General features: G+C 33.2%; 1 protein-coding gene across 2 annotated transcripts in view; it reads left to right on the forward strand.

Annotated features, from left to right (window-relative positions):
• USP25 (ubiquitin specific peptidase 25) overlaps window positions 1–23,477 on the forward strand; it is a 135,703-nt gene that overhangs the window by 110,394 nt on the left and 1,832 nt on the right. Inside the window, exons 20-24 of one of the 2 annotated variants that reach the window (XM_047794688.1) lie at window positions 550–645; window positions 9,951–10,129; window positions 11,933–12,011; window positions 16,058–16,137; window positions 20,284–20,407. In XM_047794688.1, coding sequence (XP_047650644.1) covers window positions 550–645; window positions 9,951–10,129; window positions 11,933–12,011; window positions 16,058–16,137; window positions 20,284–20,407 — 558 coding nt within the window. The remainder of the gene's footprint in view (window positions 1–549; window positions 646–9,950; window positions 10,130–11,932; window positions 12,012–16,057; window positions 16,138–20,283; window positions 20,408–23,477) is intronic. The other variant, XM_047794697.1, reaches the window with a different exon arrangement.

Consider the following 23,477-nt stretch of genomic DNA (forward strand, 5'->3'; position numbering starts at 1 on the left):
TGTGTTTTCTTTTTTTCTTAATTCATTGCAGGAATAATTTAACAGTGCATGTGCCTTGTAACTTTTAATAGTAAGTTCTATGGATACGGGGCTGCTGCTGCTTAGATGTTTAGAATGTATGGTTTTGCAGACAAGAATGCCTCGCTACCTGGCAAAAGTGGAGTTGAAATTGAGCTAATGTTGAGCTCCTCAAGCCTTAAAGAAGAAGCACTTTTTAAATTAAAAATGTTGCTTTTTCTAAAGGGGTCTCTTAGCAGCACATTTTTATAATTTGTAAAGAAGGGAGTACCCTTGTAAAAATCTTCAGAGAGGATGCCTTTTTGCACTTAGCACAAAGGCACCATGTGAGCTAGCTGTGGCCCTGTATGGATGCTTTTGGGATACTTTTAGGCTTATCAGATGCCATTTGCTACAAAAAAATGCAACGTTTGATTTATAAATAGTGAAAAATAAAGAGCTTTAACTGCATGTAACAAGGAATTATTTTGGTTTTTTAATGTTTTTTATAATAACCATTCAAAAGTTCTTACTTTAAATCCCTTGCGGCAGGTCATGATGACACCGAACATGCAAGGTATTATCATGGCAATAGGTAAAGCCAGGAATGTATATGACAGGTGTGGCCCTGAAGCAGGGTTCTTTAAGGTACAATTGACATTTTCATTTCATTTATTTATTTTTAAATAAACTTCTTAAAATGTTTTATTTCCTTGATTTAAATTTGGTTTCTGTTTAATTTCTCTCTTCCTATCTTAGTTATGGCCACCTAATGTTCTGGGAGTTTCTTTTTTGTATGGATCTAAGACTGATTATTCTTCTTTTAATTAAGATCATTCAACAAAAACAAAGCATTTTACCTGAGGTATCCTAATAGTACACCTCTGATTTGTTAGATGTTTGAATTGTGTTTTTATTTGAAGCAAATAAAGGATATTGATGAGCAAAAATAGGAAATAAGTAGCTGTTTCTGGTAATAGTTTATTTTCTCCTTATTTGTGATACTCTTAGTCAATATGACAGTATTTTCTCTCTCTCTCTTTTTTTTTTTTTTTTATCTTTTTAAGGCCACACCCAAGGTATATGGAGGTTCCCAGGGTAGGGGTTGACTCAGGCTGTAGCTGCTGGCCTACATCACTGCCACAGCAACGCAGGATCCAAGCTGAGTCTGTGACCTACACCGCAGCTCACAGCATCGCCGGATCCTTAACCCACTGACGGAGGCCAGGAATCAAAACCTGCATCCTTATGGATACTAGTCAGATTTGTTTACAGTGAGCCACAACAGGAACTCCTAAAATGATTCATTTATCTTATGTTTCTTATTTACTTATTTCCCCCCCCCAATTAATTTTAATATCCTGGTTACTTCAAGAGAACATCATACTGATGCATTATTCTATGACTAGCTCTTTCTTCTTTCTAATACCAGATCTTATCAGTGTTTTGATTACACATTTTTTATGTATTTGAAATATGTTTGCTTTGTTAGTTTCTTTAGATTAACCAAATATCTTCATTTTTTTACTCCCCCCATAGTTTTTGTTATTTTTTAAGAAACAGAGGTATAGTTCACTTCATCAAGCTGCATGTTCCCTTTCTTGACATTAAAAAATCTAAAATTTTCCCTTAATTGTCTATGCTCTATCATCATTCAACTAGATCTTTAAGAAGTTGCTTATTTTCAGTATTTCAGGGTACAGCACAAACCAAGGCCTTGTGAATAGTAGTCTTATATCAATAAACACTTTTGAACTGGTTACCATTAGAGTGACCACTCATCCTGGTATGCTGGCACTGAAGAGTTTTCTGGAATACAGGACTTCAAGTCTAAACTGTTGAATTTCCGGTAAACTGTTCCTAGGATGAATTGTTCACTCTATTTAGATCCTGTGAGAGAGGCTGAAAAAAATACTCTTATCTAAAACAAAACAGAAAACTTTTATGTTTAAAAACTTACCCATATTCCCAGGTAGTCTGCAGTTATTTTCTTTTCTTAAAAACCACTGAAGATACCTCTTCTCAAGTTTTCATCGATTTCTTGTGGAAGAGTTATCTGTCATTTATTGTACCGTTGTCATTTTTTATCAAGTTGGGTATCATTATTTTGAACTGAAAGCTTCACTTTTACTAAATTAATACCTGCATATATTTTAAAGAGGCAACTTTAAAATACTACAGACAAAAATAGCCACATCATGTCATCCCCACTGCACTAACCCCCCAAACTGTGGTAGCAGCTTTCAGTCATTTCATCAAACCCTTTTGACATTAATTCCGGATCTTTAAGTAGAATGCTTATGTTTTTGTGATTCTTAGTTTACACATTCCCTGTTGAATTTCCTACATGGGATGTTAATGATAAGCCCTCTTTCTTCTGCCCGATATACAGACACTGACACATACAGTTTTCATCCCTCCCTCGTCATGCATATACACTCATATGTATGTGTGTAAAAATCTTGTTAGCTGATTAAATCAGAATTCTCAGCTTATATTACGATTTCTGTGTGTGTTACTCAGGATTGAACTAAGTCATAAACTTTATTACTTTCACTTTTTTCCCCTCAGCTTTTATCTTCCTTGGAATTAGTTGTTTTATTTTGCTTTTTTATTAGTTGTTTTGTTTTGCTTAGTTTTTTGCTCTGTTGTTTGTCAGTTTCATTCTTCTTGTGAAGTCCGTTCTGAAGCTTTATGACCTGCTCCAGTTTGCATTGGTTTTCCTTTACTCCTGGTATATAACTGATATCTTGAGATCTCCTTTCACCATCACCTTGCAGATGCCCTTTGCCTCTTACCATTTGCATATTTTCTGTATCTCATATGTTCATCTTTTTTGATTTATTCTCTAATTTTGATACAGTAGAAAATCTCTGCAGTTTCTATTTGTGTATGTTTTTATCCATCTGTAATTGAGAAATATATGTGAAAACATCAGGTGTTTATAATTATTAAAGTATATTTTGCAATAGGTAAATGGCTAGCATTTGGAAAGTTCTAGCTGCTAATACCTAATTTCAGTAATTTTGTCATATAAATAACAAAAGTAATATATACAGAATGCAATCATTTAGTAATATAGAGATGTCTTTAAACTAATAATGATCGTCTCTGCTACTGCCCTGTTGTAACCATTTCCAACATTTGCGTGAATTTTGTTTTCTTTTGTTTTAACAGACATGCATACAGAGAGAAATTTTTTAACTTTTTATTATTCCTATTATTTTATAATTTACATCACTTAGAAATATATTGTGGGCATTCTTTTTAAAAAAATTTTTGTTAGAGTTGATTTTGCAGTGTTCTGTCAGTTTCTGTTGTCAGCAAAGTGACCCAGTTATACATATATATGCATTATTTTTCTCACATGTTCCACCACAAGTGATTAGATGTAGTTTCCTGTTCTACATGGTAGGATCTCATTGCTTATCCATTCCAAATGCAGTAGTTTGCATCTACTAACCCCAAATTCTTCAGTCCATCCCACTCCCTTCCCTCCCCCCTTGGCAATCACATTTCTCTATGTCTAAGAATTTGTTTCTTTTCTGTATATAGGTTTATTTGTGCCATATATTAGATTCCAGACATAGGTGATATTATATGGTATTTGTCTTTCTGACTTCACTTTAGTATGAGAGTTTCTAGTTCCATCCTATTGTGGGAATTCTTAAAATTAAGACATATAGATAGCTACCACATTACCTAAACCTGCTGCATTTAGTATTCCATGATATCGATATACTCTGATTTATTACATATTACCTTCTATATGGATATACGTCCTACATTTTTTCCCTCTGCCATTTATATTCAAATTAGTTTATGGTACCTTTTTCCATAAAGAAGTTTTAAAATACTGTGCTATTTGTACTATCTTTATTCTCCTTTCTGGATTCTGGAGTTTCATTGCTATATAAAAAGTCTTCAATCCATGGTATTATAATTTTTTGTAATATTTTCTTAAATCACTTTTCTTAATAAACTTTTATTAATTCAGAATACTCTGTTTAGCTCACTAACATTTTATTTGGGCTTTCTGCATTCTATATTTTAAAAATTGCTCTATGTTTTTATTTGGGACCTGTTTTCAGGTTTAATGTCATGTATGAAATTAATTTAGTAAATGAATTTAAGATCTCTCAAATTTTTCTTTTACTCTAGTTTACATAGAAACTAACCGATCCATAAAAGTAAATTAGAACTCATAAAACCATATAAGCCTAGGAATTCCCGTTGTGGCTCGTAGGTTAAGGACCTGATGTTGTCTCTGTGAGAGAGGCTGAAAAAAATACTCTTAGCTAAAACAAAACAGAAAACTTTTATGTTTAAAAACTTACCCATATTCCCAGGTAGTCTGCAGTTATTTTCTTTTCATAAAAACCACTGAAGATACCTCTTCTCAAGTTTTCATCGATTTCTTGTGGAAGAGTTATCTGTCATTTATTGTACCATTGTCATTTTTTATCAAGTTGGGTATCATTATTTTGAACTGAAAGCGGGACCGAACCCTCAACCTCATGGTTCCTAGTCAGATTCGTTAACCACTGCGCCACGACGGGAACTCCCTGCACATTTTGATATTGTATTTTTTTAAGTTAAATGAGATTTGATCTGCTGAGAACTTTTTTTTTTTTTCTTTTTAGGGCCACACCTGGCATATTATGGAGGTTCCCAGGCTAGGGGTCAAATCAGAGCTGCAGTTGGCAGCCTACACCACTGCCATAGCAACACAGGATCCAAGACCCCCCTGCAGCCTGCACCACAGCTCATGGCAATGCCACAGTCTTAGCCCACTGAGTGAGAACAGGGATTGAACCCACAACCTCATCCTTACTAGTCAGATTCATTTCCACTGAGCCACAAGGGGACCTCTCTGATAAGAAATTTGATTGATCTATAATTTGCAAATTCTATTTTGTGGTTTGCATTTATATGTAAATTTGTTTTTGGTGTCTTAACCATACAAAATGTTTTTAATCTTATAAGATATAGCAGTACTTTGTGGATTTGAGGCTTTATGATCACTTGCAAAATTATGTAGCTCTTTAATTGTAGTACATAATTTTTTTAAATTTCTGAATATAGGATTTTGGTTTTCTCCAAATAGAGAAGTATTCAAATAGTCCAAACATATAATAACATTTTGACTAATGCAGTCTTTGTACACTGACTTAAAATACTGTCTTTATATATATTGAATCCCATTTATGAGAGTCTCTTTGGGTCTGTCTGTTCCTTGATCAATTTCTGGTTTTGAACATTACACCTTTTTATTACAAATGGCCCATTGCAAATGGACCTTTGTAATGTATTTTGATATTTTGTAGGAGAAACGCCTTTTCATTTTTTTCATTTATAAATGGAAAGTTGGCAAGTTCCATTTTTTCATTTTTAGTAAGTTTTAGAACCACTTGCTACCTGCCTCCCCAAATCCATTCAGAATGTGATTGTATTTGCATTATATTATATATTATGTTACAGTGAAGTGCATAATATTTTTCAGTACTTTAAGTCTTCTCAGAAGGAACATGGTATGCCTCTTCACTTTCTTGCTCCTCTGTTATGTCCTGTAGTATGGTTTTATAATTTTACTTCATAGTAGTCTTACACTTTCTTTTTAAATTTAGTCTTTGGTATTTAAAAATTATTTGTTTCTATGAATCAAGTTACTTATTTTCACTTTTAAAAAGCCAAATTATTAGTGGGATAGGTAGTGGGAAAAATTAATTTTATGTATTTACATTGTATCCGGTTACCTTATTTTGGGGAGAATGAGGAGGTGGCCCACCCACAACATGTGGAAAACCCCAGGCCTGGGATTGAACCCATGCTACAGCAGCGACTCAGGCCACCACCAATGACAGCACCATTGTGCTGCATGGAAACTCCTCCAATTACCTTATTGAACCTTTTATGTATTCTAATAATGTTTCAGTTGATTCTCTTGGTTATTTCAGTTAACTGACTCCCAACAATTATCTCGTTATTGGGATAAATTTTCATTATACTTATTTCATTTTTGGCTTTATTATGTTGCCCAGACATTTCAGAAATAGTTAAATATTAAAAAAAAAATAGTAGTAAATGCCTTTGTTTAGTTCCTGAGTTTAATGCGAATGTTTCTAGTGTTTTATTTTTAATTAGGTTGTATAGTACTGATTTTTTTATAGACTTCATAAATTTTTAAACACTTTCTTAAATTTACAGTTAAGTTTTCTTTTAAACTTGTGTTAGAATTTAGATTTTTTTTTAATTTTTTTTTTATTTTCCCACTGTACAGCAAGGGGGTCAGGTTGTCCTTACGTGTATACATTACAATTACATTTTTCCCCCAGCCTTTCTTCTGTTGCAACATGAGTATCTAGACAAAGTTCTCAATGCTATTCAGCAGAATTTAGATATTTTTTAATGCATCTATTTGAGATGCTGAGTAGATTTCTCCTTAATCCTTAATCCTTGGAAAGTGAAGATTTTAGCATTTATCTCTCTTTTTTAAATCACTATAAACAATATCTGTTCCTGTGTATTCTTTATGTATACAAGGTAATTTATTAAAAATGGGTATGGGTCTTGGCATCTACATTCATAGACAAAATTGACATATGCTCTTTCTGATATTTGTCAATTTTTGATATTCAGATTATATTAGTTTTATATAATCATTAAGGAGGCTTTTCCCCTTTTTCAGGCTCTGGAGCAGTTTAGATATCATAGAAATCATCTGGTCTTTGAAGATTTACATAACAGCACAGCCTTAAAACAAAATGAGCCTAATTCCTTTATTGGGTACAAATCTTTTCAGTTATCTGTAGTTCTGCTGGATCTGTTCACTTTTTCATCCTCTTAAAGTAATTCTGGTAACGTTTATCTTCCTGGATAATCATCCATTTAATAAAGATGTTATAGTTTATTGGCCTAAAGTTATATGCATTATTCTTCCATAAATTTTAAAACTTCTTCCTGTATTTTTGGTTTTATCACCTTTTTTCTGGTGTTGTGTTCTCCCAATTTTTGGTCTTCCATTGAGCTCTTTAGAAAGAAAAGCTTTTGGTGGTCTGTGTCCACTTGCCATATTATTTTATTCTACTTTACTTTGATTTGTTTTCTTTTTGTAGCTTATTAAAATTTTATTCTGTGTACCTAAGTTGGAATTTTCCTTTGACTACCAGTCCGGCTGTGTCCTTTAAGTTTTGATATCTCATATTGCCAATATTAATATGATCTTTATTCCTTTGTTTCAAGAATAATTTAGGACAGTATTTTTAAAGTCTAAGTGTTTAGTTTGAGAATTATCTTTATTTTTAATTATATAGCCTGTATGAATATAGCCTGTATGGTTCTGATCCTCTGGAAGTTGAAGTAGATTTTCTTCATCTCTTAGTATACTATCAGTTTTTAAAATAAACAATTTTGAAAATAAAATGATGTATCTAGCTTTCTAAATTTCACTTTAGCTGATTTTCCCCCAGATCTTACTACCTCCAGAATATACTGCATGTTTATATATTTGATGTTTTCTAATGTATACAGATACTTAAATCAAAATGGTCTATAAGAAGTTACAAATATAGACTATTTTTATTATATGATTTAGCAAAGTAGAAAAAAGTTTAAGTAGAAGTCATTTGGAATAACATTTCAAAAGAGAGAGACTTCGACTAGTCTCATTGAATGGGTCCTGTGTGGCTAGATGGTGAGTGATCAAGGATGCCATGCATGTAGGAACTTAAAGAAACAAAGACACGCATCTGTGGGGAGCTGAGGCTGCCTAGGTGAAAGAGTAACAGAAAATAAGACCAAATAGGTAACATGGGGTCTCATTCATGAGACCGTGTGAAAGTTTAATGATTGTGTAGAGCAGCCCTAAATATATCAGCATGGAACACAGTTGGAATAAATATGTCTGGTTGCAGTATATTTTAAAAGTCAAGAAAACTTAAGAAAGAAGTTCATAAAAAAAAAAAAGCTGGTAATTTACGCTGATAAAATGTGGTTTTTTGTGTTTAAAACATTGCTCCTAGAAATTGAGAAGCACCTTTCTACCTCTACTGGTTTAGTAAAATACCTGTAGATTGTGACTGGCATTTACTCATTAAAACTAGGAAAATCTTACAGAGAGCAAAATCAAGAAATTAAGCATAATCTTAGAGTAAAAGAGGATGTATGTTTCAGCTCTCTAGTAGAAATCTACCTGCTTTTATTAAAAAAAATAAAATGCAGCCTCCATTTTGAATGCAGATGGGAGAACGGATAACCATTTAGTGTTACAGTTTCTTCGGTCTAAACCTGTAATATTAAGAGATAAATTTATTTTATTTTGGTCATTCGAATTTTGGCCAAAAGCATGATGTCAGATATTTAAATATTAAAAAACCTTCTAATAATTTATAGCAGTCATTGTCTAAGAGCCATAATAAGGAAGAAAGTTATTGGACTATATTCTCAAATTCAGTATAGTTCAGTTATTAAATGACCATGCGCCTTTTTTCAAATTGGTAAATGAGAACTTTAAAAGAGTTAATAGGCAATAATGAAGTAAAGTGAGCCATGATAGTCTTACATGACAAAATATAGTTAGTTTTCATGACTATTTTAAACCACAGCAGTAAGACTTTAGACTGACATGTATGTCCCAAATAAAATTGAAATAATTGTCCTATTTATAATGCTAAGCTATATAGGACTCATAGCAGCCCCGCCCTTTTTTGACTGCACCACACAGCATGCAGAAGTTCCTGGGCTGATGATTGAACGTGAGCCACAGCACTGACAACACGGAAACTGTAACCACTATGTCACCAGCATCTCCCTTTAATGAAGTATGGGAATATACAACTAGAATATTTCATTTAATGTTTTTCAGTTAATTTCTCACTTCTATAAAATACAACTACCTAGATAGTAGTACCTGGATGGCCAAGAATTGCTTAAGAAGCATTCATTCAAAAAAAAAAAAAAAGGTGGGAATTCCCTTGTATGCAGTGTGTTAAGGACCTGGCATTGTCACTGCACACTCAGGTCACTGACATGGCACAGGTTCGTTCCCTGGCCCGGGAACTTCTACATGCTATGGGTATGGCTAAAAACAAAAACAAAATTCTCTCCCATAGAACTGTCTTTTTGTAGTATATTTTGCACATTACCTCAAATGTTTTCTGGTAATAGAGCTAGAATTTAGATGTGTCTCATATAAGTCAATATTTTTAAAATATTATCTTTAATTACCTGGACTTCTTACACACAACAGTATTTGGAATATAAACTCTATATGAGCAAACATTTATAGTTCCTACATGAGCTAATGTTTTTCAATTTGCTTATGTGCAGAAACACGCATTAGTATTTATTATTTCCCATTATAATACTGGTTGTGAGTTCTGAGGTGTTTCTATTTGTAAAGAAAAAGTAAATTCAAGCATTAAGGTAGTAATAGTGATAATTTTCATTATTAATGATTACACTGATATGGTTCAAACATTTTTGATATAATCAAAACTTATGGTAAATTTTAAAGGCTTACTTTTTCATCTATTTGTGAGCTCTACAGCTAAAAGTTAATTGTGGTGATATTATGCATTCAAAAGCCAGCCATTTTCTTTCTGATGATGGGTATTCTAGGGAACTGTATTTTAATCCTAGGATTTGAGGTATTAGAGGTATACATCAAACTCATATTAGAAAACATAGGATAGGAGATAAACCTAGAATCCCAGTCTTATAATGCATCAAAATAGATTTTGACCAGGCTCTGATTGATAAGTTTTACAAAATTATGTATTAAGCTTAGATGTATTTAAACTGTGGAACATGGGACAATATTCTTAGATGTACTACTACCTTGTTTGTAATACTTTAAAAGGAAAAAAAGCATATTTGAATGTAAGGATAATTAGATTATAATTGAAGAATTCTAATATAATTAACCAAAATTGGCATTTTTTTGTATTTTCTAGGCAATTAAGTTGGAATATTCAAGGTTGGTTAAATTGGCTCAAGAAGATACCCCACCAGAAACAGACTATCGTTTGCATCATGTAGTGGTCTACTTTATCCAGAATCAGGCACCAAAGAAAATCATTGAGAAAACATTGCTAGAACAATTTGCAGATAGAAATTTGAGTTTCGATGAAAGGTAATTTGAAAATGTCAAGTATCTTATTCGTATGCTCAAATTGTCCTTGTCTTTTATAGCGTCTAACGCAATTTTTGAATGCTTACTTTAGACATACACAGACATACTTCAATAAATACAGCACAAAACTTGACTTCACTTAATTTGAACAGTGGCTTTGTAATTTATATGGGATTTATAATCATGACCTTTAAATGTTTGATCTAAAAATAACTTAAATCATTTCAGTACATTTTCATTGTGAACCACGGTACTGAGTTAAGCAACATAAAGATACACAGAAGAACATAATGTAGTCACTGCCCTCTTGGGACTTTATATTTTAGGGAAATAGAGAATTTCTCAGCCTCTACACTGTGGGTACTTTGGGCCAAATAATGCTTTGTTTTTGAGGGGACTGTCCTATAACTTGTAGGATATTTAGCTGTGCTCCTGCTCTTTACCCACCCAATGCCAGTAGTACCCCGCAAGTGGTAACAACCCAGCATATCTCCAGATACTACCACATATCCCTTGAGGGAGCAAAAATCACCCTTGTTTCAGAATCATTGGAAAAAAGTAATCATATGTACAAATAAAATAATTGAACATTTTCTGATGTAAAGAGAAAGTTTAGAATGGTTAAATTAATTTCGGTTTACCAAAAGATGTTCTCTCTTAGAGCCTCCTATAAAGCTGTTTACTAGTGTTAAAATTAAAATTTAATATAATTAGAATGAATATTATTTAAAAAATTTTAGGCCTGAGGTAAAGATCCAAAGTATTGGAAAGTTATTTTAGAATATAGAAACATTTATACCATCTCGGAATTCATTGTAAATGACTTTTGATTCTAAAATAAATGCTTATCCTTTCATGAATGTCTCAAAAATACTGAATTAAAAATAGAGGAGAATATGAGGAAAAACTAAGCATGTAGAATTAATTTCTGTCTTACCATATGTCTGATGTGAAGTTTATAACTAAGTGAAATAGTACATAAGTGGTTTTTAACAATACCCAGTAGACAGTAAATGCTCAGTGAGTGTTGGCTATTACTACTTTTACCAGTAATAGTACTGGCACCCCTTTTGTTACATATGACTGAGGATCTCAGAAATATGACTGATTATGACCCTAATTTTCTGGGCTGTTGATGTATTATGTTCTAATGAATATTTACTGTTGAATTTGGGCAAGATATTTATAGAGTACTCATAGTGACTTCAGTCCTTTGCCGCTACTTGCTCTGGTGACTACAAGTAGTCAGTTTGATTTGATAAAATTTCTCTTGTGCTTAAAGTACAGATTAAGATGTCTGGTAACTAAATACATTTTGGGGAGATTTCTTTAGCAGTGGTTCTGATCATAAAATTTACTGGAATGATTTCATTCCTACCTAAAATGATAGACAGGTTTTGGATTCTTTTTTACTGTTTTATGAATAATACCATTTGAGGGAAAATAAGACTTTATGTCTCTTGAGCTTTCTTGATATATATACACATTGTACAAAATTTTCATTGTTTATGTATTCCATTTTTATTAATAGAATATAATTTGAAAGCCACATGAAAAATATAACATGGTACTTGTGAACTAGAATTATTGATTCTTCTTTATATACTTTGTAACTATTCAACATTGTTCAAAAAGCACATTTTTCACTTAAATTATTTGGAAGTTGTTTCCTCAAAAAACTGTTTCTCAGTGACGGTGGATTTTATTTTCATGTGTGTTGGGTAGCTTAGTTTTGGTAACACAGATTTATTAGGTTTTATGGATTTTGCTTTTGATTTAGGAATACATTTCTTTTATTTGAAGGTGTCACAACATAATGAAAGTTGCTCAAGCCAAAATTGAAATGATAAAACCTGAAGAAGTAAACTTGGAGGAATATGAGGTAATGTACCTTTTGAGGAATTCTTTAGTTCACTAGTCTTTCATTTCAGCACAGCTAAGTATGTGAGAAAATGTGGCGTAGAGGGATGCAGTAACCTGCCTAAAGTTTCCATAGCTTAATGTTAACAACTTGGTTAACAGAACATACATTCTTTTTGTTTTGCTTTGTTTTGTTTTTTTTTATCTTTTTGCTAATTCTTTGGGCTGCTTCCGCGGCATATGGAGGTTCCCAGGCTAGGGGTCGAATCAGAGCTGTAGCCGCTGGCCTACGCCAGAGCCACAGCAATGCGGGATCCGAGCCACATCTGCAACCTACACCACAGCTCACGGCAACGCTGGATCATTAACCCACTGAGCAAGGGCAGGGACCGAACCCGCAACCTCATGGTTCCTAGTTGGATTCGTTAACCACTGCGCCACGACGGGAACGCCGAGAACGTACATTCTTAAATGCACTCAAGCCATGCTGTATTTTTTCTTTGCATTGGGGAAAAGTTAGAAATTTGTTTTAATCATTGTATGCCATGTATATTCATCATTATTGGATGTGCTGTGTGTGTGAGAGAGCACACACATGAGCACTTGCATTGTGCTTGTGGTAATTTTCGTGCACAAAATTGTCTTTGTGTAACTTTGGTTTTAAAATGAATGGTTGTTTTAGTTACCAATTCAGACACCTGGTATTTTTTTAAACTTTTTAAACTTTATTATGTTTTTAAAAATGTGTAAATCTCATAAATTTTAACTAACTTACATGAGTGTCTTTGCGTAATGTTTGGTCTCTTTTATAGACTTAATTACTTTAGATTCCCTTAAACAATTAGTGTAATTCACATTAATAGATAGATATAGAAAACATTCATTTTTTTTTATCGTCAAAACACTCACTCACCTGGAATACAAGATAACTAATTTAATCTGCTAAAAAGTGTCCTGAAAAACAAAAATAAACAAAACTACAACAAATATCATACAGAAATATGAATACTGAAAGCTTTCCTTTTGTGACCAGGAAAAAGACAGGTGTGTCTGCCATCACCACCTTTATTCAGAATTGTACTGGAAGTTCAAGCAGGGGAGTAAGGCAACAAAAATAAAGCAAAAAGTAAATGATTGGGAGTTCTCATTGTGGCTCAGTGGTAATGAACCCAACTAGTATCCATGAGAATGTGGGTTCAATCCCTGGCCCTGCTCAGTGGGTTAAGGATCTGGCATTGCCATGAGCTGTGTTGTAGGTCACAGAAGTGGCTTAGACCCTGCATTGCTGTGGCTGTGACATAGAACAGCAGCTGCAGCTCTGATTCAACCCCTAGCCTGGGAACTTACGTATGCGTGGCCCTAAAAAAAAAATAAGTAAGTGATTGGAAAAGAAGAAACAAACTTAGCATTATTTGCAGATTGTATACCTAGAAAGTACAAACAAAATCTACAGATAGGTTTATCTGAGATAAAGATAATAAGAGCTTTGTGACATGTAAATCTATGTCAAATACCAGTTTTATTCCTTATGCCAGTAACAAATAATCAAATAGAAATTTTGAAGAATGTCACCATTTTCAATAGTGTCAAAAACTATGGAGTACCTAGAAGTAAATTTAACAAAAAATGTGCATGACTTTAGGAGACATTCAAGAAAACCTAAATAAATGGATATATGTATCGTGTTTGGAAAACTGAGTATTGTAAAGATGTCAGCTCGTTTGTTGGTGCAGTGCAGTTTCTATTAAATTTCTAGCAAGTTGTTGTATGCAGCTTGATAAGCTGAGTCAAAAATTTTATGGAACTGGAGAGAGCACACTCTAGCCATAACATTCTTGAAGAAGAACAGGTAGGAAGGTTTTTTTTGTTTTGTTTTGTTTTTTTCCCCACTTGAAATCAAGACATACTGTCTTCAGTTCCTGTTGTCTCAACGGGTCAAGGACCCAACATTTTCTCTGTGAGGATGCAGGTTTGATCTGTGGCCTGGCTGAGTGGGTTAAGGATCCAGCATTGCTGCAGGCTATGGCTTAGGTCCCCCATGCACCTCAGATCCAGTGTTGTTGTGTGTAGCAGCTGTGGCTCTGATTCAGCCCTTGGCCTGGGAACTTCCACCTGCCAGAGGTGTAGCCATAAAGAGAAAACAAAATAAATAAGTAAAAAGATATAGTATATAGTATCTTAACCTTTATGCTTTACTAATATTAGCATAAGAATAGGTAACTGATTAAAACAGAATAGAAAATCTAGGAACATAGCCACAAGTAAATGGACACACAATACATGCCAGAGAAAGCAAGCAAATTGATTGCTAACTCTATGTTTTCCAAAATTCAGGTTACGTGGGACCTGATTTTCGATGGTGATTTGATTCTGCAGTCGCTTGACAAGTTTGCTTCCTCAGACTAGACTCATCACATTTTTATTCTAAAAACTTCTCATATTTTTTTCTAACTGCAGAGCCATTAAATTGTATAGGTGTTTTTTCAGCACAGGTTTTTGGATTCTGTATATCCCAGATATCTTTGTCTTGCTCCAAGTCACACATCAGGGAACATTGGCCCGCAGATCAAATCTAGCTCACCACCTGCTTTTATAAATAAAGATTTATTGGAATACAAGCATCTGTTTACATAGTGCTTTCACAGTGCAACTACAGAGTTGAGTAACTAAACAAAGACTACATAGCCTCCAATGCCTCTAAAACATTGACTATCCAGCCTTTTAAAGGGAAAATTTACTTACAACTTCTAAGGCAATTCTAGTGACCATAGAGTGGCAATTTAAATACTTGCGTCAGGAAAGCTAACTTTATATTTGCAAGACCAATTTTGTTATTAAGGTCTAAAGGTAAGAAAGTTATGCCTTTTAAAATTAAAAATTAAAATGATTTATATTCAAGGAGAATATAATTGGCCAATAACTGGTCTATATGTTTCTTTCTTTCATTTGCTTATACTAATGTATTTAAAAAGCTTTCACACTTTTATCACCACTATGTCTTTTAGGTTAGTCCTGTTTTGAATTTTATGGTTTTCCCTGATTCAGTTTTTATTAAGAAAGTTAAGGAAAAAATCCTTATTTTTAATTGCTTCCTAGAGTTATAGGTTGTCAATTTTGAATTGTAGTCGTATTACACACCCAATATTTGTAGGAGGTTTTTAGGGGAGCTGTGAAATGCATCCATTTGGAGAGAGGGGCTATGAAATGTAAAATGCACATTTAGAATGCAGTACAAAAATGGAAAAATTAAAGGATTAATTATGATATTACATGTTTATTTTTCTTACAGTTCCTTAAAATTCTACTTCAAATAACAGTCTTCAAGCTTTGCTTCATCTTAGAGTAATTATCTTCATTTACCTTCCACCTTCAGTGGGATATAGATCTATAATAATATTTTTTAATTTGAAATATTGTTGCTTTACAATATGTTAGTTTCAGGCGTACAGCATAGTGATTCAGTGTGTTTACATATTATATACTTCATTAACAGTTATTATAAGATAGTGAATATAATTCCCTGTGCTATACAGTATATCCTTATTGCCTACTTTAAACCTAGTAGGTTATATTTGCTAATCTTGTACCCCTATTGTGCCCCTTCACCTTTCCCTCTTCCGCTGGTAAAGTATGGAGATTTCTCAAAAATATGAAAATAGAACTACTGTGTAATTCAGCAGTTCTACTCCTGGGTAGATAGCCGGGAAAAAATTAAAATACTTAACTTGAAAAGATATTTTGTACCCCAGTGATCTATAATAATATCTTAACAATAAACTTTTACATTGAAGAATTTTTGAGAGAAAACTCTGATTATCCTGCCTTTGTATTTCTGTTATCTTCAAATGAGACCATTTATTTAATTTCTTATCAATGTCTAGTACTTTTTATGTTTGTTACTATACTTGTAAGTAGTTTTGTATGTCCGAAGTTAAAGTCTTGATCTGATCTAGTTTAATCTTTAATTTCAAACTCTTTGCTTCTATTTTAAATAGTTGTCAGAACAATGTATTTATAAGCAGTTTTCATTGTAGTTTTATATCTTACAATATTTTCTTTCACCTACAGGAGTGGCATCAGGATTATAGGAAATTTAGGGAAACAACCATGTATCTCATAATTGGGCTGGAAAATTTTCAAAGAGAAAGGTAAGGCACAATGGACACACATGAAAAGGAAAGCCTAATATTTGTACTAAATTCTATTCAGATGTGATCTCATCTGTAGAAAGAGTTTATTTGCAATATGTATTTTCACTAAACTTTTTATTTTAAAAGTCTTAGATTTACAGAGAAATTGCAAAGTTAATACAAAGAGTGCCTATGTACCCCATGTACAGTATATTTCCATTTTAAATTAAACCTGTAAAGTTAGCATTATTGTCATTATTTTTATCAACTCAAACACTGCAGTTAGAATTAGATTAAAGCCTAGAAGTTTGCTGGGGACCAAGATACTGGTAGTCCAGCAAATGGAGTCCTTTGATTCATTCTCCAGCCTCCGCCTTCTAGTCATTAGACTTTTTCCTATTCTTTCTGAGTTTAATCTTGACTTCAGACTATAGATTGGGTTTCTAATCTGTCTCTTTGTTCTGAACTTTAGGTACTATAAAAAAAATAGCTGTATAAAACTGAACACTTGTCTTCTAAATACTGTGACTACAAATATTCTAGATTACTTTTCCTACCAATTACAGATGATTTTAAAGGGATCTCTACTTATTAAATTATAATTATTGTTATTGAGAAGAAAGGATATTGACTTATTGACCATTATAAATTATTCACTGATATGCATTTACTTATTAACCACATATTGCTTAATTTACATGCTTTAAGTTTAATTTACTTGACCAGTGAATTTTTAAGTGCTATATTTTATTTTTTTTAAATATACCATAATATTGCAGCCAAGTAAAAGGGGTATTTCTTTCTTTTTTTTTCTTTTCTTTTTTATAGTGTAAAGTATAAGAAACTTGCATTGAGGTAATAATGCTATTTGTTTTTTTAAATGGCAGCATCAGCTATTACCGTCCAGCATGGTGGCTGCGAGCTGCGAGCCACATGTGACAATTTAAATTGAAATTAATTTAAAATTTCAGTCTAAAAATTCAGTTCCTCAGTCACTAGCCACATTTCAAATGTTCACTAGCCACCTGTGGCTAGTGGCTACTCTTTTGGCCAGCACGGATGTACCACTTCCATTATTGCAGAAAGTTCTGTTGGACATTGCACAGTGTCATCATTTTTACACTTATCAAAATCTTAAAAATTAACACACAAAAGTAAAAAATAATGTTAATACTTGGACACAAATAATCGAAGTCCTAGTCATATAATTTATAAGATAATTCACTTTGGTCTCTGAAGTGGAAAACCATTTTGATCAATAGCTCTGTTTTATAAATTAATATTTTGGTCAAAGTTTTATTTCTTTAATAAGACTATTCAAATATGCTTTTGGATTTTGGAGATTCAGTTTTCTGAGAAAAATGTTAATATGGTTTTACAATTGAATAGAGTGTCTAAAAGGCATTTGTACTTTATTGATAAAAAAACTGATCCACAATGATGCAATAACTTTGTTATGGTCACACAACTAATTAAGGGAGAGAAAAATTAAAATAGAGACCTCTGTAATCTTGTATAATTTAATGAAATCAGAAAGGATAAAACGTATTCATCATCTCAAGAATTAAAAAGGTGAAACTCATTTTCATGCTGAATATTTTCTCTAAGCTTTTCTGAGTTAACATTTGTTAAAGGATTTTAAATATAATGTGGAAGTATGTTTATATTTCATAATTTGCTTATTCTTAAATGTATTCTTATGATAAAGGGAATATTAGAGTATCAAATGTTTACTAAATTTGAAAGATCAACTAGGAAATTAGTAATGGTGACAATATTTATGGAATATTGTAAAAAGAAATGTTAATTTTACCACTTTAAATACAGCAGTTACCATAGCTAGCAGTATATAAAACATTGCCAAAAGGTTCTATCAGACTTATTTTTAATGAAAATATAACACTTTCATTCTGTCGTGGTGCAGTGGTTAACGAATCCGACTAGGAACCATGACGTTGCGGGTTCGATCCCTGCCCTTGCTCAGTGGGTTAAGGATCTGGTGTTGCCGTGAGACACGGCTCGGATCCTGCATTGCTGTTGCCCTGGCGTAGGCCGGTGACTACAGCTCCGATTAGACCCCTAGCCTGGGAACCTCCATATGCCGCGGGAGCGGCTCACAAAAAAAAAAAAAAAAAAAAGAAAGAAAAGAAAGGAAATATAACACTTGAAAGCTATGAATGGAATATTTATTGACAGGCCATCATTACTTCTGTGATTAGTGAAATAAAACCATGTTTTTAGAAACCATAATTTTACAGTAGTAAAAGTTGAAGAGAGGGAATCCATCAGGCTACATGGTCTTGTTTTGTCTTAAAAAAGAATTTGGTAACTATACTGCTGAATTTTATTCTCATTTACTTAAAAATATGTTTATAGGCACTTTAAAGGTTGATAAAATGTGGAACATTTTGTATGCCTCACTAGAAAATTGGAACAAGGTCATGGTTTCAGAGCTATTCTGAGAGAGATGACTCAGGACTAGAAAGCCAGATATGGATGTCATTCAGGGAAGACCTTTTAATAGGAAGCTTAAATAGCTGTAAGAGATAAGGTAGATGTGCCAGCAACCTAACTCAACTTAGTGGCGTAAAACAACATTTAATATTATTATCACTTTCTAAACAATAAAAAAAGCTTAAGCTGAGATTATACCCACAGTATTTCAAAATAAAATTCCATATCCTAAATTTCCTCAAAAACAAATTCCTGGGAAAAACCATTTTGAAAAAAATGTTTAAAAGGACTTATTTTTGAAGTTCCCATTGTGGCTCTGGGGGTTAAGGACCTGACTTTGTCTCTGAGGATTCAGGTAGGATTCATGTTTGAACCCTGGCCTCACTCAGTGGGTTAAGAATCTGGTGTTGCCATAAATTGTAGTGTAGGTAGCAGATGCAGCTTGGATCCTTTTTTGCTGTGGCTGTGGTCTAGGCCTAAGCTACCCTCCAAATCAACTCTTAGCCCAGGAATTTCCATATGCCTCAGATGTGGCCATAAGAAAAGAGAACTTACTTTTTATGAAATAGTTTCACTCACATGTAGTTTGATTTGTCATAAATATGTACATTAATTCCCACATGGTTGTACATTTAACATTTGGACCATGGAATTGACTTGTATCTGAGCACCTGAAATTAAGTAGTAAACAGTAACACTTTTTTTGCAGTGTAACTTAGAGTTTTAGAATATTGTTTCTGTACAGTATTTCACTTTTTAGGATGTTGCATTTTTCTGAATCTGTGAGAAGATGTATTATGATTGGAAAAACTGACACAAAGGAGAAAGCTTAAAATGTCTCTCATATTTAGTTATGCAAATATATAGCTGTGTGTATATATATATATTTTTCCCCCATGGCATGTTAGGAGAAGAATAATCATTTTAGAGACAAATGTAATACACAAACATTTTCCTCCTCTTCCCTTTTTAAAACCTAGTTGGAAGGTCATAAACATATATTCGTAACATACCAATATATTAAATATAAAACAAAGGCAGGCCCTTGCATGCCTTTAACTTGGTGTTTTGTTTGTTTGGATCCCACTAGATTTCCCAGATTTAGAAGCATTTTTTACTCTCTCTCCTTCCACCATTTGCTTTGAATATTCTCCTCTGTGTTACATTTTTCTCAACGACTACAACTGTGCCCTTGCATAGAAAAAAAAAACAAAAACAAAAACAAAACCTGACTAAAAAGTAGTCACTGAATGAACCAAACCAAATGATGTTTGTGATAAAGAAACAAAGTAATCTGATCTTCCCTCAAACAAAAACTGCATTATGTTGTTAAAAAAAAGATTGTTGATTTTCACATCAGTGTTAATTTTGAGTATAAATGAAAATAAATACCGAAGAATCAAGAAGGAACTCCAAATCATCAATTATGGCCTTTTTCTCCCAGACTTTTCTTAATTACTAGCTCTATTTTTTGTTCTGGTGGTTTTTTGTGTGTTTGTTTTACTTTTAAGACATTACTGGTATCAGATGTGGCTGTTGCAAAAAAAAAAAAAACCTCTCAGGCATATAGTACATCATCAGCTATTTTTTATTGTAATGTTCTGGATGGATGATCAAAATTTAAATGTATACTTAAAGTGTTGTATAATCGTAGTTGACTTTTTTTTCAGAGATAAAATTCTAATGCTATACATTTTTTAAATTTTTAAGTTATATAGATTCCTTGCTGTTCCTTATCTGTGCTTATCAGAATAACAAAGAACTCTTGTCCAAAGGCCCGCACAGAGGACATGATGAAGAACTGATATCACATTATAGAAGAGAATGTTTGCTCGTAAGTAGAATGTGTGTTTGCTTTCATTTTGTCTTATATTGAGCGGTTTTCTAAGCTCAAGTATAAGTGACTGACTATAAATTCTAATGGGGAAGTGTCAGGAGGATGTCTGTAATCTGGGTTGACTCCCTTGAGGTTGGAGAATATACCCAGTTCTTTATTCCTTCTTCTTTAAGGATCTTAAGTTTTACAGGTGATAAACCAGAAATGTTCCTAAAATGGGATCACAGTAATTACATTTTTATATTTTGATTTCTTCATCATTCTGCCATTCCCTTTTTTGATGAGAAAAGAGAGGCTGAGCACCATGATGAATTATTACTATTATTCTATGTGCTAGAATATTACTGTTGTTATAAACTTTGAAAAATCTTCTTACAGTTTTTTTGCACCAGTGTACTCACTAGATATTTGTAGTACTTGGTTAACGTTTCTTGAATCAGCTAACCTTTATGTATAAAATCACAAATTCCATCTTTATACACTTTTTAAATTGGATTTCATTTAACTTTTAACATCACTCTATAGATTGCAAACTTCTAAATTGAGATTTTTTTTCTATAAGTATATAAAGGTATTCAAGAATATTTGCCTTCTGAACTATATAGGTTACATGGTTTATGTATACTTTAAAAAAAACTGTAAGTACTTAATGCTGGTGAAATGTTTGCTTTCAGTAGAACTACATAATATATGTTAATTGTTGTCTGCCGTATGTCTTCAAATTTATTGGATTGGGAATATTAGAAGCTTGTGATCTTATTCTTTTTCACTCAGCTTATTTTACTGCATTTGAGTGTGTATTAAAACTTTTGAATTGTTGATAGTTTGTATCCACCAAGGATGGTATTCTTAGTTTGGTCTGTTTCAAGAGGATTTTAAATCAGCCCCCAAAGGAGCACCTAAATTATATATATTTCAACTTAAGAAAGTACAAAGTTTTAAATAATTATTAAAATTCTGCATTGAATAGATCAAAGCAGTTTTTCATTTAAAAAATATTGCAGTGTTGGAATATTGATATATTTTGACAAAGCCATTTTTAAAAATAAATACAGCCAAAACTTGATGGTTACTCTGAGACATTAGAAAAGTGGTAGAATGTGTTTCTCTCATCATTCTATGTTAGTAAACCAGTCACACTATGTTGTTTCACATAGGAATTTAAATGAAAGCTCAGGATTATTTTAGTGTTCCTTTCAGGTTTTTTCATATTGAGTGTTTACTGAGTGTCAAATTCTGAGGGACACAATGATAAGTGAGACCCATTATTTATCCGGAGAGAATTCAGTCTGGTGAGAGATGTACACAGATAATTTTTATTTTCCAGAATAAATGTTATTAAAGTTCCCATCGTGGCTCGGTGGAAACGAATCTGACTAGCATCCATGAGGACACAAGTTTGATCCCTGGTCTTGCTCAGTGGGTTAAGGATCCAGCATTGCTGTGAGCTGTGGTGTAGGCCACAGACATGGCTCAGATACTGTGTTGCTGTGGCTGTGGTGAAGGCCAGCGGCTATAGCTCTGATTTGACCCCTAGCCTGGAAATCTCTATATGCCACGGGAGTGGCTGTAAAAAAAAAAAACAAAAAAAAAACCAATAAGTGTTATCATGAGAAATGTGCAAAATAATATATGCCTAGAATTGTTGGGAAGAAGATTGAGATAAACACTGATCTGGATTGTGATGGAAAAATAGGAATTTTATGCTCGGAAAGAGGGGAAAAGAACATTCCAGAAAAAGAGATATCATATGAAAAGGCATGGAAAGTATACAACAGGAGATAAAGATAAATCCATTGTGGCTAAGTTATGAGGAGCAGGGTTTGGTAGAAGTGATGAAGCTAACAGTACTTGTTGATGTCAGATTATGAAGAAGCTTAGGTGCCATTCTAATGAGCTGGCACCAATGTAAAGTTTGACTGAGTTTGGCATGTTGAGGTTTGTTTTTAGAAAATGACCCTGGCAGTAGCATAATAGAAGATTGACTGGAAAGGAGTCGGAATGAAGAACCCTAGAGGAGACAGACAGGAAAGAGGACAAGAACCTGAACAAAGGCAGAAGTGTAATGGGTATGAAGGAGAGGGTGTAGAAGATTGTAAAGGAAATGAGAGCAAGAACTCAGTAACTAATAGATGAAGTAGTGGCATTAAACCTGTCTGGACTCAGTAACTAAAAGATGAAATAGAGGCATTAAACCTGTCTGACTTACTAGCTTTGGCTTTGGGGACTTTTAAGAAGGTGGATAAGGTTGGCTTTCGATATACCGTGTTTAAGTTGTTTCGAGGACATGTTTACAAAACATGCTTCTGTTTTTGTGTTTTTGGCTGCAACTGCAGCATGTGGAGGTTCCCGGGCCAGGGGTGGAACCCGTGGCACAGTTGCAGCCTATATGCGCCACATGGGAGCTTCAGAACACATGGCTGTGTTTTGATTTAGTGTACTTAACATCAATTTTTGAAATAATGATATGTCTTTAAGTGCATGTTATATAGATTACACTAGATAGTTAAAGGCTTATCTCATTTCATTCTCTTAACCACTGTGTAAGGAAGGTAATAGTATTCCATTTTTCATATGAAAATGAAGCTAAGAGCAAGTTTTGTGTTTGCTGAAGAGTACTTAGTGGCTGAATTAGACTTTCAACGTAAACCTACAGAGTCAAGACAAATGGCACAGGAATGACATAAACATCGGAAATATATTTATATATTTTTGTATTTGAAATTCAGCTTAAAACTGTGAGGACTATTTAAAAATTATATTTATCATTCTATAAACATAAGATTTCAGAATAAACCTTATTATACCTGTATCTTTTATCTGTCTCCTATGTCTGTATTTATCTCATGGATTTCTTTCTTCTACTCAGATGTCAGCACACTTTGCCTGTGCTCCAGTCTACCACTTGTTTTTATAAATAAAAAAAGTTTTACTGAAACATAGCCATGCCCATTTATTTATATATTATACATGGCTGCCTTTGTGTAGCAATGGCAGAGTTAAATCATTGCAGCAGAAACTATATGGCCCTCAAAGCCTAAAAAAAGTTGTCTTGTTCTTTACAGAA

Source organism: Phacochoerus africanus, chromosome 1, assembly GCF_016906955.1.
Source record: "Phacochoerus africanus isolate WHEZ1 chromosome 1, ROS_Pafr_v1, whole genome shotgun sequence".
NCBI lineage: Eukaryota > Metazoa > Chordata > Mammalia > Artiodactyla > Suidae > Phacochoerus > Phacochoerus africanus.